Genomic DNA, 17052 nt, shown 5'->3' on the forward strand with positions numbered 1-17052 from the left:
GCAACTGTTTTAAATTACTGGTTTTATTGATTTTGTGGGTACTTTTTGTTGTACATTGCCTAGAGCTCAGCATTGGCTGACATGATGACGACGGTGACGATGATGATAGCTAGGTACAAGTCCAGCAGCACTTCAGAGACCAACAAAATTTTGGGTTATAAGCTTTCCAGATTCAAACTTATACGCAAAACATCTTGTTGGTTTCTGAGGTGCTACATTATAGTTTCAAGGAGATGTCCTTAATATTATTTTCTCTGTATAGTTAAAAGATAATTACTGCCATTTCTTCTTTTCATTTTCATGGAGTCATGTTACATGTTGTGGATTAGGCTGAAATTTGCTGTAACTATTTTCACATATGTGAAAGGAAAGGGAATTGCCACTGTCCAACAACAATCAAAGTAGTCTCTAATCTTTTTGTTTGTTTGTTTCTGTTTATTAAAATCATGCCTATAGTTCTAGTTATGGTACTTATTTGATTTTGGGTGTTCGGTTTCTTTGGGGAATGTGTGACAATGTGATAGTTTGTTTTTAACAAAATAGCAATTACTGTCAGTCACACTAGCAATTGCTTGGGGCATGGACAATATCTTGTGCTATTCAAGTGTCCTATTCCTGTTTCATACAATCATAGAGTTGGAAGAGAAATTCATGGTGGTCATCTAGTCCAACTCCCTGCACAATGGAGGAAACTCACAACCCCCCCCCCCCCACACACACAGTGTCACATGATCCACACCCAGAAGTAGACAAAAACAAAAAAAACAAAAACAAATCTTCCAGGATACCTGGCCCAACTAACCTGGAGAAAAATTGCTGCCTGGCCCCAAAGTGACAAACAGCAATTCTCTGGGCGTGTAAGAAAGGGCCATGAGAACTAAGCACTGATGCAACTTTCCTAACCTCCTTCCCATAATCTGCCTAAGTTCACAGAATCAGCATTGCTGTCAGATGGCCATCTAGCCTCTGTTTAAAAACCTCCAAAGAGGGAGAGCCAGCCCTGACCTGGGTAACTCAGGCAAACCCAATCTCATCAGATCTTGGAAGCTAAGCTGGGTCAACTGTGGATAGTACTTGGATGGGAGACTGTCCTTGAAATATGCAGTCGGGATGTGGGGGAAGGCTTATTCAGTCGCCTCCCTGAATATCCTCCAGGCCCCCATTAGAGTTCGGTCACCAGAGGCCAATATGACTTCCAGATGCAGGCACACCACATATACACATGAAAAATACAAAAATACCAAAAAGAGAGAAGGAGAGCCCATCACCCCCGAGGAAGCCTTTTCCACTGAGGAACTGCTCTGTCAGGAAGTTCTTCCTAATGTTTAGTCAAAAACTCTTTTAATTTAATTTCAACCCATTCGTTGAAACAACTCTGCACCATCCTCTATATGATAGCCCTTCAAATACTTGAAGATGGTGATCATATCACCTCTCAGTTGTCTCCTCTCAGGACTAAACATTCCCAGCTCCTTCAGCTTTTCCTAATAGAACTTGGTCTCCAAACCCCTTACCATCCTCTGGACACATTCTAACTTATCTCTATCCTTCTTAAATTGTGATGCTTAAAACTGAACAGAATAAAACTGAACAATACTCTACGTAAGGTCGAACCACAGCTGAGTAAAGCGACACCATAACTTCATGTGATCTGGACACTATACTTCTGTTGATGCAGCCTGTGACGGTAATGGAAGTCACCTGTAGTCCTAGTACCCAAACCTGACAAAACCATAAGGTTTTGCGTGGACTACAGGAGATTAAATAAAATTACGGTACCTGATGTGTATCCAATGCCTCGCATAGACGAGTTGGTGGAGACAATTGGAGCTGCCAATTTTATTACCACCTTAGATTTAACAAAAGGTTATTGGCAGGTGGCTATGGACCCTAAACATCAGCAGAAAACAGCCTTTGTAACCAAAGAGGGACTCATTGGGCGTTTTCGCACTTACCTTTTACTGGCGCGACCACCCTCCTCACACCGGCGGATCTGCAGGGATTTCGCACCAGAAGCGCCGGCGCAGCCAAAAGAGCCGGCAACTTCCGTCGCGGAGCCAGCTCAAACGGAAACCGCCAAGAAGCAGGAAAACGTTTGAGCTGGCTCCGCGACGGAAGTTGCCGGCTCTTTTGGCTGCGCCGGCGCTTCTGGTGCGAAATCCCTGCAGATCCGCCGGCGTGAGGAGGGTGGTCGCGCCAGTAAAAGGTAAGTGCGAAAACGCCCTTTGAGTTTACAGTACTACCATTTGGGTTGAGTAGCTTGCCTATTCATTTTAATTGGAGTCTGTTTACATACATATCTGTTTGTACATGTGCAGCAGGGCTACCAGAGGTATGTAAACAGATATCTGCATCAGGGTAGCAGTATTTCTGAGGTTTGTGTATGCATATAAAATACTTTATATTTACATATGAAATATATATGACAAGATTTGTTTGCAGAAGTTGCATTAGATAGTGAATCTCTGATAATAAGCATGATTTAATTAAGAGTTTGCAACAACAACAACATTGTGATTACCAAACTTTGAGAGATAATATAGTTTAATGACTGAGCTCTTTAAACATGTAGGTGATTTATGAGACTTTCTGAAAGTGTTGAAGGGGTTTGAGTTACTTAGGAATTTAGAGCAGTGCCTGGAAACACCAAGATCATGCGGATTCCTAAATCCATTGAACAGCCTTACCTCCATGGCTCCTGCGAAGCTCTCACAGAATGGGGGGAGGGGGTCAGAACCAATGAATTAAATGAGCCAGCTACATCAACAAGTGAAATTCTGTGAAATTCTGCAGATAACTGTCACACACACATGACCGAAACATGACAAAAATAAAATATAAATGCACAGTTGGCATTGGCTTGAAATTACTGTGATTGCTGTTTGACAATAGACTTTCTGAGTCAGTGTATAATTTCTGATTCAGCCCCAGTGGAAATCTCTGTTCATATTTGAGGCTCTCTCAGTAGCCTTGTACAGGTTGTTATCTCTCAGCTTCACCCAGGGTTAGATCCAGACTAAATTTTCCATCAGCAGAGTAAGTCTTTCTTGCTTTACATACTCACTGCCACCCAGTGATCTCCATGAAATGCTGCTCCTGGAGACTAGGAGACCCTGAGAAATGATTGAGGGGGGCGGGGCTGGTGAATATTACCAATTTAGTATGCTTGTTAAGGATGAAATTTCAGAGAGTTCTTTGAGAGAAGAGCAGGATTAAAATACAGCAAAATAATAGGTCTATTACAAGCTAGGAATAAATAATGTTTCCAATTATAAACAGTGAATAGGATTTTAAAAAAATTAGGATTGCCAGTTTTCTATGAGGCAGCAGGGGGTACATCACCTCTGACTCCCATTTTCTTCCAGAACTCTAGTGGCCAATGGGAGAATTAAAAAAAAATCTGATAAGTGATGTCAGTCCACTTCAGGAATTGTAAAAAACTCTTTTTCAGTCCTGGCCCCCACCTGGTAGAATGAGCATCCATTAGCAATTAGGGCCCTTTGGGACCTATTACATTTCTGCAGGGCCTGTAAAATTGAGCTCTTCCGCCAGGCTTTTAGTTGAGGCAGTGGGCATCTTCGTGTTATTAGGCCTCCTCCTAAGCCCCAGGACCCCAAATGATCAACTGTAACTGTATCTGTCGAGGCATAAACTACTGTTGCTGGGTTTTGTTTTTTAATGTTTTAATGTGGAAATTTTAATATGTTGTGTTTCTGTCATTGTGCATATATGATGGAACCAGCCCTGAGCCTGCTTGTGGGAAGGCCGGGATATAAATTCAGTAAAATAAATAAATAAACACTATGGTTAATTCCTTGAGTGGACTGATATCATTTCTAGGTTTCGCCCAGCCTACCTTCAGCAAATGCAGTGTTGCCTCCCACATACATGGACTCTTCTGGTCCTTCTTTCTGCAATAGCCAGTCTTGCCCACTGAATCTCCCTATAAGTCAGAGGCTCTCAAAACTTATCAGGCTCAATGAAATGTCTCAAAAAATTGATTCACTTATATATGCAAGGGAGCCCACTGTATGTGTTCACAGGCATCTGTTGATTCAGTCATTGTAGAGCCTAGTTTTCATTTATTTATTTTTTTTCATTTTCATAGATAGGTCATTCTAAACAAGGTGAGCCAAAGGGCTACAGTTTACTAAGTGTGTGAATTAAGCTGACAAAACACAAAAATGTGCTTTCTTTGTTTCTGAAGGTACAACAGAGCGGGTGTGTCTGATCCAGGGAACAGTGGAAGCACTAAATGCAGTTCATGGCTTCATTGCTGAAAAAATTCGAGAAATGCCTCAAAATGTGGCCAAGACAGAACCAGTTAGCATTCTACAGCCTCAGACCACCGTCAATCCAGACCGCATCAAACAAGTGAGTTGAGAAAGGAATAAGCTGCTGTTCTAATAACAGTTCATTCAAAGAACCCCTAAGAAATTTAGCAGCTAAGGAGTTCATATTACTTGTGTGCTGCAATTAAGTCATCTTTTTAGCACTTCCATCTATCTGCAATGCCTTCCTCACTATATGAGAAATGCCTAATTTTAAGGCTGCTCTTAATTCTTCCCATTTTGAAATTGCCACCTGATGCTGGCATCACCATCAGAAAGACTTGCCAAACTATACTTTGTAGAGAGATAATACCAGGTTACTGTGTTAAGAATCTCTCCTTCTCCTGTTCTCAAAATGATGGTCTTTTATTTTGTTAGTTTGTCTTCTGCAGGGTCTCATCAAATATATTAAATAATATTAAAATATTAATTAAAATTAGAAAAATAAATTAACATAAGCTGTCCAAGAACTGGACTTGCTATATCAAAACAAGTTGTGGTTGCTAATTGAAATAAACCATGTAAGTCAGCAGTCTCAGACTGAAGAGCAGTGAGAGTTTCAGGAAGGCATTAATATCCTGAGGCAGGTAGCACTTTCCCCTCCCAGCAGTCTGGACAGGTGGAATGGCTTTTGTCAAATGACCTTTCATGGTCCAGAATGGATTTATGAGAGTGACCTTATTACATTTGTAAGCAGGTCAGTGCCCCTAACATATCAATGTCATCTGGAAGAACAGTTACTTGTTTTAATTATAGTACCATCTGAGTGACTTTAAGACAACATTAGATATTATTCGTCTTTTAATATTAATTATTCCAGAAGGGTAGTCATATTATCAAAGATTTCAGGTTTTCACGGCTGGTAACATCATTAGGGTTTGTAGAATCTTTTGGGCTCAAGTGCCGTGTTCTACTGGAGAAAGTTTTCCTTCCAGACGTTTCGTTCTCAGCTGTGGAGAACATCCTCAGTGGCGTTGCAGCCGGGTAGTGAAACTATCACTTCCTTATCACTACCCTTCCAGGAAGCCCCACCAAACAATGGGCACATCCACAAACCAATTGCCCTTTCACCACACCCCCTCCAGCCTAGAAATAGCAGCTCTCCAGCAGCCCTGGCCCCACTCAATGCACAGCAGCCAAGAAGGTCAGAGTGCCTGCTCCAGCTGCAACGCCACTGAGGATGTTCTCCGCAGCTGAGAACGAAACGTCTGGAAGGAAGACTTTCTCCAGTAGAACACGGCACTTGAGCCCGAAAGATTCTACAAACCCTAATGGTAGTCATATTGTTATCTTGGCTACAACAGATTAATCATGGTTAGTTTTTAAATCTCAACAGAGTTTCTGCTATTAATTAATAACCCATTCACCAGATTCCTAAATACAGCAGCAGGCTGCATGCACCTTGAGAATCTCCACACATTCACTTAAAGTTGGAGGAAGTGTGGGCAAAATAAATTTGAAAAACATTGCTATGGTAAATAAAAGCAGAGTTCTTAGCAATATCAAAGTTAGTTTGCATATTTAATATACACATCCAGGATAGCTCAAATCTGCACACGTCTTCTAAAATGGAAGGCTTTCTGTGAGCAAACTGGGAAGCCCATGCCCACAGTTCAGACACAATTTGAAATTTTTTCAGATCTACAGCTCAGCTTATTAAAATAGGCAATAATGAAAATGAAGAAATAATCTTGCTTTCAGCTTGCCTTTAAAGTTATCTGTAAGGATAACGTGCAAAAATGGGTTGATACTTAATGAGTAGATGTCTTTCAAAAGCCACCAAGTGTGTATAATCCCCTCTCCCAGAAATAGCTGCTTGTTGCAACTTCTCTCCCTTTTGAGGACAGTTATCTTTATATAAACAATCATTCCACTTCAGAATTAAAATTTCTGCCAATCTATAAATCAAAACTATTTTTAAATATTAAATACTGAAGAGTAATATTCTCTATTTAAACAAATTTGGCTTTTCTTTTAAATAGATTGGCTCAGTGATAGAGAATCTGTTTGCTATGCACAAGGTCCAAGGTTCAATCCCTCGCATTTCCAATTAAAAGAATCAGGCAGCAGAAAGACCTCTACAGCCTCCACCAGTCCCAGTAGACAGTACTCACCTTGATGGACCAGTGGGCTGATTCAGTATATGGTAGTTTCATACGTACATAAATAATACACTATGTAAAATGTACCAAAGAACTGAAGCCACCTACCTGGATTTTTCTTTTAATTTTAGTTATATTCTGCTATTTCCTTAATAAATATTGACTTTTTAAATAGCTGTGATTACATAAAATATATACATAATTAATATTTTTAGTTTTGTACCATAATCTCTAACATTTCTGAATATTTGTTGGGGTAATTACAGGAGGAAGCTGTATCATTCTGGAATTTGCCTTTGCCACAAAAATTTATGCTGCCCTTATATGTATTATAAGTTAACCATTGCATTAGGCAAAGGATAGAAACACTAAAGAACTAAGTCATTGGTTTTGCCCTGTATGATCTATAAAATTACATGGAAAGTTTTTATTTATCTTTGTATTTACCTTCTTCTTAAGAGCAATGCAACAAGAATATTTCTAAGGAACAATGTCAAAATTCCCTCATGCAAGACAGCACCTATGTTTATAACGATAGCTGTATGTCTGTGGGAAAAAGTGTATGTGTGTGTGTATATATATTTTTCCCAGGAGGTTTATCCTAAAATTTAGATGTAAACAGTTGTGTATGTCATTGCTGGAAAGATGGAATATAAATGGGTTAAATTTAACAAATGTTTACTAGCAGAAAAGGGTAAAATGTGAAAGTATATGCAAGTAGACAGAAATCTGAGCGTAATAATAGTCTAAAAACATAATGTAATTGGCATGAAAAGAGTACTATAACTAAGTTAAAAGAAAAAATATTGCTGGAAATGGCCGATTTTAACTTGGATGATCTGCAGATTACTCTCAACTGGACATCCAGAATATTTTACAGATACAGATAAACATAATGGCACAGATATTATTCAGTAGTCCATGCTTTTGAGAAGTCCCTCATCTTGCGGGAAAATCATTTGGTTTCATTCCCTGGGAGGCTGTTCTTAAGCAATAAAGATGGAACCGTGCAATGGACTCCATTCCAGTCAAAATATCATGTTGTTTTACAGACTTTGGAGAATATAGATCACTAGTCCTGTATCCAACCCATAACAAAGCTATAAGAGCTGGGAGTCACAACATTAATTAGATCTGAGAAAGATCACAGTTTAACTGAAATTCGCTAGAATTGTTGATTGGAAGAAGAATCACTGTTTTCAGTAAGAAGAAAAGATCACAAATGGAAAAAAAAAATAATAATTTGGATCAGTTTTCTGAGTTCACTTCTACTGCAGATTACCAGAGACATCTACCAAAACCTGAACTAGGGAAAAAATGTAGCCCGTGTGACAATAAGGAAGGTTGCAGCATATATAATGCTCAGAATTGGTACCAGATAAAGTTGGTTAACATCAGAACATCCTGTAATAAAGAATTATTTTGTATTTTCTAATAATTAAACCCATTTTGTAAAGATTTTGTGCGTTGCAGAAAGTTACGTACTAAGGAAGCTAAGGAGATGAAGTAGCCCTGCAGCGACCACCACCACAGACTGTGACAGTATTGCCCCACCTTTCTGGTACAAGGAGGTTAGTTCAGCCTGCATCCCTTTTTGCACCCAAGGAACCAGTTGCTACTCTGCCTTCTTTTTTTCCCCTCATTGTGAGATGAATTAGAGTTTCAGAGAAAGTAGCAGAGTAATTTGTCAAAGCAAAATTCAGACAGCATGTTTCTTACTATCTGAATTTAGCCTCAAAAGTTAGGTTGTCTAAAACTGCAGTTGTTGATCAGCTGCCTTAGAAACGTTTCCATAGTACAAGGAGGGATGAACAAGCTTCGTGCATCTTAAATAGTTGCTGTATGGCTTATTCAAATTGGGGGAGGGAAGTATATACCTATATTCTTTTAATAATATATTGTTTTTAATTATAAAACACTTCATTTTACACTCAAGATTATGGTTTAGGTAGAAAAGAAAAATTACTTTTACACCTTATGAACACATACGGAGTCCTTTCTTCTCTAACATTGCAAAAGCCAAAATCTAGAGAACAATGAAAGAGTGAATAACATTGCCACAAGTATTTTAGTAAAAGTATAGTCTGCTGCAATGTTCTCTTAGCTTTAATAATGATATATTATAGAAAATTCTGACTAGTTCTTTACTAGAGCCCTGCTAGAAGGCAGCTAATAATTACTGAGAGCTTCACGGATACTGTGAATGATCCAGTGTTAAAAATGGAAATTCTTTAAAGTAAATTAATCTTATGATTCTAATCATTTCACACATCTCATTACCAGAAGCTAATAATTTTTAAATGCAAGCATTTGCCTAATGCCAAATACTAATTTTCAGATTTTTTTCCTTCATTGTACATAGTAATTCAGAGTTATTGAATTGCTTCTAGCTTTCTACAATATGCAATCCTACCTGAAACTGTTTCATTGATATCTTTGTGAAGTAGTGAGTATCTAAGGTAAACAGAATTTCAATCTCATGACGGAATATTTTAAAATAAGTAATGATAAATTGTCTTAAGATATTTTATAAAATAGGAAAAATAAGGAATCATTAAATGTTCTTTTTGGAGTAGCCTAGATATGAGGGAATCAGAACAAATATTAAAGTGGGATAGAAATATTTTAATAGCAGCTGTTGGCATAAGCATGTTCTTTCATGAAAAACAATGGCTTTGAGATCAGAGTCCTTTTCCAGCTTAGAGCCTTGTACACCAACACTCAGTATGATGGGAGAAACCATTCTTGTTTAAAATATCTCCCTTGGAACTTGAAAACTTAGACAATATTTTCTCCTTCCTTGCACTTGAATAAAACATGTTAATTTTATTTTTTTTATTTTTTTTATTTTTATTTTATTGTATTATATTTATATTCCACCCTTCCCTATCGGGCTTAGGGCAGCTAAGAACAGTTAAAATACATAATGTTAAAATAAAATACAGTAGTATCGTTAAAATTCATTGTACACATATAATACATTGTGCACATACAAAATCCTCAGATTTTTTTCCCTGTAAAGTCTGTTAACATCAGACAGTACAAATCAGGAACTCAAAAAGAATCACATAAACAATTTGAAAATATTATACCAGGGGTGGCTAAACTGTGGCCCAAGAGCCACATGTGGCTCTTTCACACATATTGTGTAGCTCTCAAAGCTCCCACCACCCTGGTGACTGGCTTGGATAAGGCATTTGTCTCTTTAAATCACTTTGCCAAGCCAGCCAGCGGCTTATAGAATGCATTTAAAGTTAAAGTTAATTTATTTCTACCTCCCTCCTTCATCTGTTTGTCTTCCTTCCTTCCTTGTGGCTCTCAAACATCTGATGTTTATTCTACATGGCTCTTACATTAAGCAAGTTTGGCCACTCTGGTATTATACCACTCCACCTCAAACTATTCATGTCCAAGGTTCTGTAAATTCTCAAGGTTGTGAGCAGTCTCAGCTCTCCCCTCCTTTAACTACAACTCAGCTTCTCGTTCTTGTCTTTGGGAGAAAAATTATCTGGATTCTTAGGAATAAGCAAGCAAGTTAATGATGTTACCAATGGAAAAAAGACTATTGTGGAAGTGACACTGGTTATCACAGGAACAACTTTATGAATTCATAAAGAATCATTGCTATGTCAAATATGATACCAGTTGGCTCATGTGGATAACAAAAGCAATACAATGAAGATACCCATAGACTTCCCAGATATGCAGAAATATATGTCTATAAACTAATCAAAAGTGGGGGTGGGGGACCCTGGCAAATTTAGCTTGATGGCAGCTGGATCATTTTTCTCCCATAGATTTTAAAAATTGCTCATAATTGCAGATTCCTCCATAACTGCTGCTCAGTCCTTTCAGGTGCAAGTGATGTGGAGATGTTTCCTCACTTGGTTTGGAGAAGTGATTTGTGACATGGTTGGTAATGTATGTAATCCCATTTCTCCATTATGTGGCTGGCAACAGAATGCAATCCTATCCCTCTTCATGACATTCCCATTCCTCTACCTTTTCTCACCCTACTGTTCATTAATTCAGGTGGTGAATATCTTCCACCTTCCCTATGCCACCCAGTTTCCCTTATATATCTTGCCTTTTAAAAATTAAAATGCATACTACGCATTCACTCCTGCACACATATCACTTGGGTAAAGCATGGAATGCAAACTCCCCTGCCTGCAATTGAAATGGGAACTTTTACATTATGGTCATTGTATGGTCATTGGATAACTGTTTGCAATATATATGGCCTGCAGGACATGGCAGAGAAAGAGAAACTCCAAAATTAGTAGGAGCTTTAGTAAATGAAACCTTTTGTATTTGTTTTTGAGTTATGGTCTGTGTGTACCAGTACTGTTGCTTGCATACATGTTTCTTTGTCAGGAGGGGGGTGGAGAGCATCATTCCCTTCTCTAGAGCTGTAGCAATGCTTTCACCAACAGGTGTTCTTCAGAGAACAAGAATTGGGGAGGTCAAAATCCCTGACTAGAAGCAAAAAACACATTTTGTTGTCTAGGAGCATGCAGTTCCACAGTCATATTTGATTGGTCAAGATGCCTAAATAGTTAGATTTTAAAGAGGGGCCTGCAGAAGTACAATGCCAGTTTAATCGTATAAAACTGTGTTTGAGAGAGCCTGTTAGTTAGATGTATTGAGAAAAAAGCCCTCCTTGAAAGATTCTAAGAAACAAGAATTTTAAAAAAAGAAAAAGAAAAGAAACTAGCATCTTAAAGATGGTGGCAATACATTGATCAAGATGTCAAATAGACAGGAAGGAAATGCTTGGGGAAAGTATGTGTGTGCATGTATTTCTTCAGAAGAGAATAAAAAGACTAGTCTTACCCCCTAAGAGAGGAGAATAACAGGAGCTGGGAGGTGAAGGCAAGAGAGGGCATGACGTCTCCAATGTTCCCTCTAAGCTGAGTTATTGTGAGCTAGGTCACAGTCTTTTAGCCTCTGGCTCACACATTTTTGTCTTAGCTCAGGAAAAATGCCCCCAGAGCAAACTGATTTTTGCAGTAGCTCACAATTTTTAATGCCAGCAGTTCAGAGTAGAATTTTTACTCACAAGACTCCACAGCTTAGAGGGAGCATTGCTCCTAGCTACTTTGCTTCAAATGATGAAGCATGTAAAAAGATTACTGTTTGACATAGGCCCATATCTAGTGTACATTCTTCCAGTGACTATACTAGAAATCAGTTACTCCAAGGTTTTTGTTCAGAAATTGTGATCTGAATTCTGTAATATTTTGACAATTTTTCAGCATTAAAGTACAAATTTTATTTTTGGTTGTAAAATTGACTTTTGAGATTTTATCAGTCCTGTTTTAGGTGCTGTGTACACTGACTCCACTGGATGAATATATATACGATAAAGTTGAAAGCCCTGGACAGCAAGACCATAGAAATGCAACAAGTCTGACAGGGGACCCCATTACATAACACAGATATGGAGTAGCTAGTTGTATCTGTGATTTTTTTTAAAAAACCAACATCTGAATGGGGGAAGAGTCCAGGTTCCTTACTTTCTTATGGTGATTTCCTCTTCAAGATCCTGACAGTTTATTCCTATCCATTGTGTATATTATATATGGTCTTGTACACTAAGTGGGGAAATGCCATTCTGCTCTTTACTGCCTCCACAACAAACTTCTATCACCTCTTATCAGCAAGCTCAGTTTGCTACAACAGCATTTCATTTGCACAAGACTGAAATCATTTAAGTGTGTAGAAGGATCGTTTTTAGTTGGGCTACAGGATGAGCTTAAGGCAGTGAGCCCAGATGGATCTGGGGAGGCAGGATCCTTAAAGAGCTGCATATATAATAGGGAATAGGGATGGTGATGGTTGGCTTGTGACGACAATTCCAAGACAATATAAACTGGGTATGGCTGCCATCAGACTTGCTAGGGCAAGTGACTTCATGCCTCATATTTATTTTATGCATGACTATAATAAGTGGTAAAGCTGCAGTACTGCAGTCTGAACTCTCTGCTCACAACCTAAGTTTGATCCCAGCATAAGCTGGGTTCAGGTAACCGGCTTAAGGTTGACTCAGCCTTCCATCCTTCCAAGGTCTGTAAAATGAGTACCCAGCTTGCTGGGGGGAAAGTGTAGATGACCGGGGAAGGCAATGGCAAACCACCCTGTAAAAAAGTCTGCCGTGAAAATGTTGTGATGCGACATCATCCCAGTGTCAGAAACTACTGGTGCTTGCACAGTAGTTTACCTTTTTGTAAGTCCATCTCCACTCCAGTTTAGTAAGTCCCCAATCTGGTGGTCCCACCTAAAATTTCACTGACTATACTGTGTTTATGAAGGAAAAAAATGGCAGACAGAGGGACAGAAACTAGGGGACCCTCCCAATTGGGTAGCTGAAATATGCCGATGAAGGCTGCACACATTTGACTGTGCATTTTTTACATTCCGAATAGAGACTAATCCATCAGTTATCCACACATTTCAAAACTATAACCTGCTGTGCCTCCATTGAACAACATTTAGAAGGGACTTATCTGTGGGGAGTAGCCACAGCTCTGGTTTTGGGAATGCAAGGAAATTCTGTTAAAAGCAGTGAAAAATCTGTGCAATTTGCTACCAGATAATATTGTGGGTTCAACTAATCAAGTTAATGGATTTTGTAGCAGGTGCCCTCAGCAAAGCCAGTGGCTTGTAGATATTTTTATTTACAACATTTATAGTCCATCTTTTTCATTTGGACTCAAGGCAGATTACGCAGAGTGAGTCAATACAATCAACAGGATGGGGTATTCATTAAGCAATACAATAGGTTTAGGTTGTAGAAATCTAAAAACAGAACAGATGTTCTTCAGAGCAAAGCATAAATCTTAATGTGAGACATTAAGCAAGGCTTTTTTATAGCAGGAACTCCTTTGCATATTAGGCCACACCTCCCTGAAGTAGCCAGTCCTCCTGGAGCTTGCAGTATGCCCTGTACTAAGAGCCTCATAAGCTCTTGGAGGATTGGCTACATCAGGGGTGTGTGACCTAATATGCAAAGGAGTTCCTGCTACAAAAAATATGCAAAGGAGTTCCTGCTACAAAAAAAAAAAAAAGCCCTGACATTAAGTATACAAAATTACAAAATATGATCCTAGTTTCCCAAACTGCTGACATCAAAGAGTCAGTCAGGAAATTTGGAAATACTCTTTTGCCAAGCAATGAAAACAATTTCATCACTAGACTCTTTTTATCAAAAGGGACATTGCATCTGCCCTAATCATCATTGCCTGTCACTGCTTTACTATAGAGTATGGATTCCTCTTACCTTTGCAGTATTTCTCCAGATGTTATGTACTCCCTGCCAATTAGCAGTCTCAGAATATTTCTGCAGTACTCTTGAAGCTCTCAAAGACACATTTTATCCCCTGCTGAATAAAATGTGTTCCACTTTGCAGAACTGAATTGTCTATGGAGATTTGATGGATCCATTCAGAAAAGGGTAAGACAGCTGGTGAGCAGGAGAATGAAGTTAATAGCATTCCTTTCCTAGTAATAAAGTGTGTGTTCCCTTCATGCTTATATAAAAGGCTACATTTACTCAATCCTTATTGAGAATATTAGGAAAATAGTTTCAGGTGGATAACCATGTTAGTCTGTTGTAGTAGAATTTGAGTCCAGTAGCGTTTTCAAGCCCACAAGATTTTTTCCCAGGATATTAGCTTTCATGAATCAAAGCTCACTTCATTAGATACCAATATTTGTTTAGGAATAAGATTCAGTGACACCTGATGGAATTGATAATTTTTCAACCTTCTTTTATTTGAGATCCTGAATACATGTTTATAATCTTAGGGGCTCACAACAGTCCATATTTCAAGGCCTTGATTAATTGCTGTTTTCAGTAGTCAGATATATTTTCCCTGTTCACAGAGTCTTTCATCTTGTGTTGGGAGTGAGTCTATATGTGGAGCCTCCTCCAGTATTAGTTACCTTACTAGTGATATGTGTGCATTAATCACATGGTATACTTGACAGTTTATAGTGTCATAAAATTCTGACATAATAATAGGCTTTGTGATGAGAAACATCTTTGTGGAGAACTGTAATGTTCTTATATAAGGTCAATAGGAGATTTGTTACCCCGAATTCTAATCTCATGCTAATTGCCTCTGAGACAAGGCAGCAAATAGTGAAAACATTAAAACAACTTTAAAATTGCATATCTATCTGTCTATATATCCATTCATTCTTCCAGCCAGCCATCATCTATCTACATCAGAAATCTAGGATTTGCAGCCTCCAGGTGGGGCCTGGAGATCTCCTGGTTTTACAACTGATCTCCAGATGACAGAGAACAGTTCCCCTGGAGAAGATGGCTACTTGGGAGGGTGGACTTTATGGCATTGTACCATGCTAAGATCCCTCCCCTTTCCAAGCCGAACTCTCTTTAGGCTCCTTCCCCAAAATCTCCAAGTGTTTCACATCCAGAGCTGGCAAACCCTACAGAAATCTCACATTGTTTGGTCCTTAGGAGAGACTAAATGAACAGGAGGGGAGAAAATTTGGCTTTGGAAGGGGACAGGCTAATCTGTCTGGGGAATTAATTAAATAATTTTGGTGCCCTAACCCTTTGTTGGGTTGCTACTTTCCTCCTGGAAGTCAGCTTCTCACTTTTGGGGATGGTAGTTGATCTCTCTCTCTCTCTCTCTCTCTCTTTTTTTTTTTTTTACTAATTTTAAGCTGGGATTTCTCCATCATGGAGCAAATATTTTTATTTTATTTTATTTTATTTATATCCCACCCTCCTCTATCATGCTCAGGGTGGCTCACAACAATGTGCAAGCTAAATTACTCTAGTACCTTTTAAAATGTATTCCTTCATCATTGCATAGGTTACTAGCTACTTAAGAGTGTAACTGGGTGAGGTCATTTATAGAAGGAAAAAGATGCTTTTCTTCAGGGCTTTTTTTGTAGCAGGAGCTCCTTTGGTTACAGGGCTCTTCTTATAGGGCCAACTGTAAGCCCTTGGAGGATTGGCTATAGTGGGAGGAGGGGGTAGCATAATATGCAAAGGAGTTCTTGCTTACAAAAAAGGCCCTGCTTTTCTTTAAGAGAGATCTACAGTGAAATATTCCTCTTTTCTGTTCATTTAGTCTCGCCTTCTGAGGACTAAACAATGTGAGGGTTCTGTGATTATAATCTCTTGTATTTTACTTATCTTACTTTCCCATAGACCTTAGTTCAGATTCAGAGGGGCTATTTAAATTAGGCAAACAACATGAGAGTGAAGGGTTAAACTCTCTTTTGCCCAGAAACATGATCTTCAGACTAGCTGAATAGGTCTGTTAATTAGTTTTAAAAACAAGCAAACAGTTCTAATCATAAAAGTCATGGCATTTGCAGTTTGTTCCTAAGCAGTTTACTGCTTTGATAATTCAGCAGCTGGATATTTTGGAATTAGAATTCTTCCCATCTTGGTGTGCATGCCTCTTAAGTGTTCAAAGAGCCTGGAAGAAAGACCCAGTTTTTGAGCCCTTAAATTTCTGGTAAGATACAATTTAGGCTGAGGCAGTCACAATCAATGTACCTCTTCATATTTTATTCTCAAAGAACAACAATCTCTATTTTATTTTAATGGGATCATAAAACATTTATGGCCTGTATAATGGGTCAGTCTTTTGTATTGTTTGAAGTGAAAGAACATTTTTCTGATAAACCCATAACTCCATTTTATTTTAATGGAAATAGTCATGCTTTATGTGCACTGTATTTTTAAAGATTTTTTTTTTTTACTTTACTGTCAATTCTGTGATTCATTCAGCAAGTACTGTGTTTTAAAAGAATGGTAACTTATGTACAGTTAATGTATATTTTAAATAGATCCGTTCTAATTCTTCTGAAATTTGTGAGCTTTTCCATTTGTTTCAGTTGTTACCAGCAATGCTTTTAAGTCTCTTATTTTTAATGGGGAAATTAGCTAAGAGACTTGGTAGAGCAAATTAGGAGTGAAGGATCTTTGCTTTCAATGATATGGAGTTCGGGTTTTCAGCCAAGAATAGTCCAAGCAGTGGTATTTTATAATGTTTTACTCAAATAAATGTAGGTGTTGCAATACAATCATTCCGTTACACATAAATAATATAAGCACACACAAGACCTAAGAATAAAGAGGTGAGATATAGCAGAATCAAAGGGAAGGCGCACAGGGCATACTACCTTTCCAGGTGTGCAGAGGTCCATTTGGGGCTTGAAGATGAAGGCATGCATGGCCATGTGCCATGACTGAGAGCCCCCCCCCCCCCTTAACTTAGGGTAATGGAGGGGGAACAATCTGGTTACATGGTGTCCAGGCAGAGAGAGAGAGCAAGCATGGCTTGCAGTCCTGTATGTAATCTTTGGAGGGGGTAAGACCAACCCAGAAAAAGGGCTGGCTTGTGTGGTGGGCAGTGCTTATTCTGGGTATTTGATTGGGTGCCCACCTTAAGCCAATGAGTAGAGCAGACTCTGGTCACCTGGATGGATCTTCAGGTAACAATAGTGGGGCTGATTTAGTAATGTCCTCCCAATAGGTTACAAAAGGTCAGGATATGTGTTAATGGTTTGGGCGGTTCAGCAAAGATACCCCTGGGTAGAGGCAAACATAGAAAACAAAGAATCTGCCC

The 17052-nt window shown here is 38.7% G+C and overlaps 1 protein-coding gene across 3 annotated transcripts in view; it reads left to right on the forward strand.

Moving 5' to 3' along the window:
• NOVA1 (NOVA alternative splicing regulator 1) overlaps positions 1-17052 on the forward strand; it is a 279940-nt gene that overhangs the window by 225826 nt on the left and 37062 nt on the right. For all 3 annotated transcript variants that reach the window (XM_060263056.1, XM_060263057.1, XM_060263058.1), the window contains exon 3: positions 4208-4374. In XM_060263056.1, the coding sequence (XP_060119039.1) occupies positions 4208-4374 (167 nt within the window). The remainder of the gene's footprint in view (positions 1-4207; positions 4375-17052) is intronic.

Source organism: Heteronotia binoei, chromosome 21 (genome assembly GCF_032191835.1).
Source record: "Heteronotia binoei isolate CCM8104 ecotype False Entrance Well chromosome 21, APGP_CSIRO_Hbin_v1, whole genome shotgun sequence".
In the NCBI taxonomy this organism is placed as follows: domain Eukaryota; kingdom Metazoa; phylum Chordata; class Lepidosauria; order Squamata; family Gekkonidae; genus Heteronotia; species Heteronotia binoei.